This window comes from Adiantum capillus-veneris, chromosome 25 (genome assembly GCF_014529385.1).
Source record: "Adiantum capillus-veneris isolate H3 chromosome 25, ASM1452938v2, whole genome shotgun sequence".
Lineage (NCBI taxonomy): Eukaryota > Viridiplantae > Streptophyta > Polypodiopsida > Polypodiales > Pteridaceae > Adiantum > Adiantum capillus-veneris.
In genome coordinates, this window is record NC_140955.1 from 1,428,171 (window position 1) to 1,435,693 (window position 7,523).

Here is a 7,523-nt window from a genome sequence, read left to right on the forward strand (position 1 = left end):
AAACCAAAGTACAAAAAACCCAAAAAAACAAGCCTTGGATACAATGTAACGGCTCCTATTTATATGCTTACAGAGTTATTGCAGTAGTTGTTGTAATTACTGTCAGATAATTACTACCAATGTAGCTGTTCCCGTTGGTCAGCCTTCTAAGGAGCGGTTCCCACCTGCCGGGATTGTCCTCACCTTGTACGAGGAGCCCCTCCTTTCTCCTTACAATGGCTTTTACTCTCTTTAAGAGATGGCTTCTATGTGGTCAATTGATGGCCTTAAGACATATGCCAATGGCCTAAGGGCCTCATTGTACAACTTTGTATTCTACTTCGGAAAGTCTCCTTTTGAGGGCTTTTTGGTAATAGGAGCCAATGATATCATGGGGAAACTTTTTTTTTTACTTTTTCATAGTCTATATGTTGCCTACATGCCGTAACTTCTAATCTAGAAGAGGATAAGGAGGCACCTCATTCAACTTTCCTTTTTAATATCGAAGAGGATATCTTATAAGATAGATTTAATAAGCATAGGAAATAATAAAATTGTTTAATGAAATGAATCTTTATAAACTCCTTAAATATGGGGACTCTTTGCAAATTAAAATACTAAAAGGAAGTTCATTGCACCAATATAAATTCAAATGAAGGGACTCTTTGCAAATTCAAATACAAAACCAATATTTCACATCATGGGATCAAACTCCTATGAATGAATGCACTTTTTAATTCTATTTTCTCTAAAGTCTCTTTCATAAGTCAAAGAAATGAATGCAGCTTTTGAAAAATAGCATTTAAAAAGACATTATATCTTTCCCTTCAAAACTTTTAAGGTCCTTTTGAGAATACATGTCAAACAACTAGAGATGAACGACCTTCACCCATATGGATACTAAGCACTTTAGCAAGCCAAAAATAGAAGCACTCCGGTGAAAACAATCTCAAGCCCTGTTACAGAGAGAGAGAGAGAGAGAGAGAGAGAGAGAGAGAGAGAGAGTCTCACGATAAGGATCTGTGTGTTCTACAGTATTTGAACACACGTCCTGTTACCAAGCATACAAATCCGAATACAAATACACATTATAGACAATAACTAACGCTTCAAGATCGAAACGATGGTGGAGGCAAGACTGCGAAGAGCATCTGTCACGACATCGCGGGTGAGCTCACGATCCTTTTTCTCCTCCGTACCTTCCTTATGCACAGCAGCAGCAGGAGCAGCTACTTCTTGCTTCACCATCTCCTGCGCAGGAGTAATTTGATGTGTTGCAGCTTCTATAGCAATGGGTTTTTTGTCCTCCTCTTCCGGAGCGATGGCGTGCTGCTTTTCTTTGGACTTCTCCTCTGCTGCTTCTTTGTCGGACTTCTTCTTGTCTATGAGCGCTATAGCAGCTTCTATGGTCGCTAGGGTTGATGTCTTCTGATCCTGACCCGCAGCAGCAGCAGCTTCTATAGCAATGGGTCTTTTGTCCTCCTCTTCCGGAGCGATGGCGTGCTGCTTTTCTTTGGCCTTCTCCTCTGCTGCTTCTTTGTCGGACTTCTCCTTGTCTATGAGCGCTATAGCAGCTTCTATGGTCGCTAGGGTTGATGTCTTCTGATCCTGACCCGCAGCAGCAGCAGCTTCAACGACAGCAGGCTTCACCTCCATTTCTGCCTTTGAAGGTGCCACTTCTTCCTCTTCAATGAGAACTCCATTGTCCTCTGGCTTCTTTTCCTCTTGCAAGATGGTGGCTTCAGGTACTTCTGCTGCCTTGCCTGCACTACCGCCTGCTGCACGAAAGGATATGTATGAAATTTGCTCTCATCTAAATACAACGTAGACATAGATCTGTACCCAACCACAGAAACACTCAAAACCACAGGGCGCAAAATAGAAATGGATTTCAGAGTTAGGGGCATGACAACCATTAACTGCCACAGTTTCGATTGGGAAAGGAAAGCCAGGCATAAAGCTTGCATGCTACTGAGTGTATGCAGTATTTTCAACTGCTACAAAATTTGGGTAAGACTGTGTATTCTTGCACGTCCAAGCTTCCGAGATCACCAATCATGTACCATGACCACCACTCCAAGAAGACAAGGCTTGGCCTCTGACACATCGAGTACGGTTGTGTAGGGGGCGTTAATTTGGGTTGATAAATCTTCTGTGGATTTCCCAATACAGGGCAGTGGCTTACTGTTGGCCAATGAGTCACCCCAGGCTAACCGCAGACACATCCTTCGTCCCATCCTCCCATGCCCATGTAATTTAAAATCAGTTCTCTAGATGCCTCTATTGCTCTTCATACTTTTGCTTAAAGCAGGAATGTGATGACTGCAAATTCTTAAGTACAGGACTAGTGTATGACTAATTGCAACTGGATGACATAAATGTGATAAAAATCACGAGGCGACATACAAACTTTTCAGAGAAACTGACAGTGTCTCACCCATGTGACAAGTGCAAGCATTCACTGATGCAACTATGCTCCTCTTACTACTTCAATAAACTAGTGAGCATAAATCAAGGTCGATCCTGGTGAATTCGATGTGAATGCACAGATTTAACTAATTAATGTGCTGAGGTACACATTGTAGGTAGAAATTGATATTGTACAAGTTGTATGGAATGGTAATTATTATGTCACTTTTTCATCTTCATTGACTAATACTTAAGCTTCTTGTCATGCTATGCCTGGTTTCCTCCGTGTCGTGTCCAAACAATTGATGGGTTTGGCTTTTGAATCTATCGCCGTTAAATCTACTTCCTATACAATGCCGTGCCGTATTCATGTACAGTACAGTCGTCCAGTCTTTCTAGCGCATGTGGCTTGGTTCAAACATCCTCACACATCGAACAATCTTAAAGATTCACATTAAGATTCCAATAAGAATCATCAGAAAGTCGATTATCACAGCAACCAGAGAGCTTACAAAATGGGACGTCAAAAGCGTTATTACTTTGTTGATATCAGCGCTTCATACGCAGTCATTGACAAACGGTCAGGTTATCTGCCTGCACAAGAAGCTTACAGATACAGCATTGGCCATACTGGTGGTAACTGTTGCCTTCCCTCTTCTACATACCACAATTTCTCTCCTACAAACCAAGACTGCCATTAAACATCAATCTCATTTTTCCAGTATTGTATCCAACAGTTGCACAAAGTGGAGCTGTGGTATCAACATGGCAAATGCTGTATCTGTAAGCTTCTTGTGCAGGTTTTACCCATTTGACTCATAACACAATTCCACAGCCCATGTGGTAAACTGTCACAATTCACATCCGACAGTTTGACGCCAGTAAACGCCAATTGATAATTGAAACTGATCATCATCTCATTTCCATTGTCATACCATACAATATACTCATACAACTGTATAGAAGCCATCACTATTTTCTTGATGCAAATGCACAGATTTACATTATAACTTTCACTTCTTTTCTGCAAAGTCGTATACGCAGCTCCCATTGTCACTTCTCGCAGTGGGATCAAAGTTCTCAGCCGATGGATCGGTACATCCCTCGGGCACTGGCAAGCTCACTTGCTGGGCAGCTTTACCTGGTCATAGCATCATCATGCGTTAAAAGAAGACTAACTACTACTAATAACAGGCCCAGTAAGCTGCCAACGCGACAAACAAGGTAGCCCACTTGTATGCGCACATAAGTTGACAGTGCCAATGCTCGCCAAGATGTATTTTCCTAGTTAGTAAACCATTTAGAGCAAACACAAGATGCGCCATGTCCAAACAGGTTTATATGAAAACAGAAACGAGAGTATCGATAATACTGAAAAATTTACCGTAGAATGAGCCCCGCTTGATTGCATCATCTTCATTGGCATCACCAAGGGCCGCTTCTTTGAGGTACTTGTCTGCCAATTGAACTCTCTTCACATTCTCCTGCTCCATTACTAACATGTGCCCATACTCCATCAACTTATCCACAGTCATGGCAGGCTTCACGAATGACGGAGGGCCTTCCCTTGAGTTCACAAGCATCTTCCCCATGCTCTCAACTCCCACTTCACCCACCCACTTCCTGACAAGGTCATCATAAACTCGTGCCCGCAGAGCACCAAAGAAATCTACATGACAAAGAATGGCCAAATAGTGAGGTTTCGGCAAACAGGTACAAAAAGCACAACCCAATAATAACAAGCATTACAGAATAGTACCAATAGATTGGCCAGGGAATGTATCAACAATCTTTGTAATGTCATCGTCTTTCACGTTATCATGACGGAAGATACCCAAGCAAACTCCAATTCTATCTTCTCTTGTGGGCGCCCAGTAGAATTTCTCCATACGACCATCTCGGATCAAGGGTGCATACAGTGTGGAGAAGTCATTTCCAGTTACGATGATGGGCACGCGTGGGAGCTCCTCCTTAATGTACACACCAGGCAGCTGGACATTGGTAGGATTGTCAGCAATGTTCATGAGGGTTGCATTCACCATCTGATTGTTGACAGTATATTGTGTTGTTCCACCCATGCGACCAGCTCCAGCGTCAAGATCATTGATAAAGAGACAACACATCTTTCCTTTCTTTCGAATCACATCCGCAGCTTCACGGTATCTCTGTCGAATGAGCTTGGCGGGTTCACCAGCATTTCCACTCTCGAGCTCACCAGCACTCATCATGATGGGGCTGGCAGATTGAATTGAGTAACACAAAATGAGAAAATATCATTAAGAGCATGCAAGAATGCAATGAGTTGCATTCAAGTTTATTAATCGGTGGAAGCCTCAGAACTGCATGACGACAACACAAATACACACCAAAACAAGAGAACTTACTTGATTCCAAGCTTTGAGAACACTAGTTCACACTGGAAAGATTTTCCTTGTCCTTTTCCACCCCAAATACCAAGAATCAAAGGAATCTGATTGAAATTGTGTGCATATTAGAATCCTTAGGCATAAAGTCTGATTCAAGATGGAGAAGAACAATAACACACACGGCACCTTAATATTGGGAAGGTTCATAAAGTTCTTGGCAATGTGCACCACCAACTTGTCCATGAAAGCCGGTGCGATGTAGTACCCATCCTTCATGTTGTCCATCTGGAAACTGGGGACAGAAATAGACAAATTAGCTCACTAGCAATGTTTCGTGCGACAGAAAAAGGGTAAGGGTAGAACGAGACTCACGTCCTCTGACCAGTGCTGATGTACTCGTAGGAACTCATGACAGCATGCTGGGTACCCAAGCCAACAGCCCCTTGGAAGAGGGCATCCACCATCCCTTTCCCTCTTGTAATGTCTTGCTGATCATCGGAAGTGTCGTATGCAAGTCCTGCCCATTTATCCTTCTTGGTCTGCTTCGACTCATCCTCCGAAGCGTGCACCACCAATGGCTTTGCAGAGCTAGTTGCCGGTGTGATGGAGATGTTGGACTTCTTCAATCCAGCTCCAAGGAATGCCGACGCAGGCACTGCCTGCCCAGTGCAAGGGGACGGTCCTAAGCCCTGCAAGGAAGATATGGCGATTTCATCAGTGCACGGCAGTGGGTACAATGACAACACACACAGGGGGGTAAAATAAAACCATTTTCACTCAATTTCTATCCAATAAACCAAAGATAAAGCTCCGCCCTGCCTTCAGATGTATGAAGATAGTGCAGATGCATGAAGGGATCAAATGAAACCCCTCTCTGTCAATTTTTTGCAATCAACGAAAGATAAAGCTCCGCTCTGGCTTCAGATGTATGAAGGTCGAATGTATGAGTAGGACAAATGCATCATATGAGATTAAAAAGCGATTGCAAATGGCTAGTACAGCGCATTCATGTTCATGTTAGGGCTGAACTGCATATTAGGGCAAAGTGAACCTGGACAGCTTGAAGCGATGCAACAGCGGGGGAGGCAACGGAGGAAGCCATGGAAGCTTGGGGCTAACACTCTCCGCAGACTGCAGCAGCTTGCTCCACTCAAACTCGAGCTTTTTGAACTTGAAATAGTTGGTTTGGTGGGTTATCTCATCTAGTTCATTTGAGTGTGTGTGTGTGTGTGTGTGTGTGTGTGTGGGACCGCGGGGGTGTGAGGGGGAGAGAGCGAGAGAGAGAGAGAGAGAGAGAGGACCGGGGGGGGGGGGGGGGGGAAGTGTGGGGTGCTTACAAAAAGGGCCTCTCATCTGCTATCTGCTATCCAAAGAAACTAGATTGCTGCTGGTGTCCACGTGGCATTCAGTTGTGTGTAGAATGGTTGTAGCCAAGGAATTTTTGTTTTGTGCTCCGGTGCCACGTGCTTCTCGTGGGCCCTCTCCCTCTCATTGTCTCAATTTTCAAAGCTAGCCAGTCCTTCGGCCTAGCCTCGCAGCTCAAGTGCACTCTTCTACTTGAACACAAAGTTGTGGGATCTATGGAGCTGAACACAGGCACGATAAATGGGAACATTTTAAATCCGTCGCGAAGGCCTCTTCTCTAAGTGACACGGGCATGGTGGGAGGGATCAAGGGTGGGCATCATTTTGGGTGCCACAGGCGAAATCAGAGCCGTACTCTTGGTGCCTCGAATTTCCGACTTTACTAAACTCAAATGTACATTGGTCCACATTTACAACGTCACGTCGATTCCCATCTATTCCCAAGCAAGTGCACAAGTGAAGTGTTTAGGGCACCCGATTCCCAAGGGCGATGTCCCGTGTTCAAGTCAATGAGGCTCGAGGGGTGGATGTCACCCAAAATTTACCTTTCCACCAGAATTTATAGATTTGCCCCGAATTTACACAAAGTGCATCGACCGGCCCTCGTGCTCTTCACTGTTGATCCCCTCTCGAGATGCCTGTGTGACTTAGAGAGGAGAGTCGGGCTAGGTGGGTGCTCCTTGTTTACTGCAAAATTCACAAGGGGGTTTACAAAAATTTGTTAAGGCCCTCAAAAGTGACTCAGTATGGGCTCTATATCTCGACATGTGTCATATAATGTACATGTGTGTGAGAGAAACAACATCCACTCCTAATACTAGTGTGTGACAGCGCGTTGCTGCGGTCAAGAAAAGCATGGCCATTGGGTCACACACATACACATATTTGTGTGTATGTGCACACGCATGTGCAACCATGCACAAGTGAGGAGGGTGGATTGTAGTCCTTTAAATCGCTCCAGGAAGATGTAAATTTTCTCTCTCACACAGATCTTGAGATAAAAGACTTGTTGAATAGATCTTTGATATCTATTCGAATTGTTCTTCTCACACAAAAAAACTATCTTTATCTCCCTCCCTCTCTCCTCGTCGTCCTCCTCTCTCTCAATCATCATGTCTTGAGTCAAGAATCTATCTCTCTCCCTCCCCCCCCCCCAAGGGCAAGTGCAAGCTCATAGAGAGCTGCAATTGTCTCTGTGTGTGTGCGCACGTACACACAAGCGAGGGAAGTGGACTATAGTCCCTATAATCACTCCACAAAGATGAAAATTCTCTCTCTCTCTCTCTCTCTGTGTGTGTGTGTGTGTGTGTGTGTGTGTGTGTGTGTGTGTGTGTGTGTGTGTGTGCCCCAAATCTTGAGATCAAGACTCATCAATTAGATCGTGGATATCCATTCGGATTGTTCT

At 44.3% G+C, this 7,523-nt stretch overlaps 1 protein-coding gene across 3 annotated transcripts; it reads right to left on the minus strand.

The window, feature by feature from the left end:
* Positions 1 to 986: 986 nt before the first annotated feature.
* LOC147424316 (ribulose bisphosphate carboxylase/oxygenase activase, chloroplastic-like) lies at positions 987 to 6,000 on the minus strand. Of its 3 annotated transcripts, XM_086500165.1 has the most exons (9): positions 5,806 to 6,000; positions 5,127 to 5,443; positions 4,941 to 5,046; positions 4,773 to 4,858; positions 4,148 to 4,623; positions 3,773 to 4,057; positions 3,429 to 3,529; positions 3,196 to 3,343; positions 987 to 1,757 (listed from the first exon to the last, which is right to left on the minus strand). In XM_086500165.1, exons 1-9 carry the CDS (start codon positions 5,854 to 5,856, stop codon positions 1,081 to 1,083), a joined length of 2,247 nt encoding a protein of 748 aa, XP_086356291.1. In that variant the 5' UTR covers positions 5,857 to 6,000; the 3' UTR covers positions 987 to 1,080. The 3 variants fall into 3 exon arrangements, with proteins under 3 accessions (XP_086356291.1, XP_086356290.1, XP_086356289.1); XM_086500164.1 differs by lacking the exons at positions 3,196 to 3,343; positions 3,429 to 3,529 and having other exon boundaries at positions 987 to 1,754; XM_086500163.1 differs by lacking the exons at positions 3,196 to 3,343; positions 3,429 to 3,529.
* Positions 6,001 to 7,523: the final 1,523 nt, after the last annotated feature.

What these genes read in the sequence shown, in the direction of transcription:
- LOC147424316 (XM_086500165.1), bottom strand. Translation starts at nt 5,856, where the DNA reads ATGGCTTCCTCCGTTGCCTCCCCCGCTGTTGCATCGCTTCAAGCTGTC. An exon ending in CATCGCTTCAAGCTGTCCAG is followed by an intron (nt 5,444 to 5,805) that starts GTTCACTTTGCC and finishes TCTTCCTTGCAG; the next exon opens with GGCTTAGGACCGTCCCCTTG. An exon ending in TTCTCAAAGCTTGGAATCAA is followed by an intron (nt 4,624 to 4,772) that starts GTAAGTTCTCTT and finishes TCAATCTGCCAG; the next exon opens with CCCCATCATGATGAGTGCTG.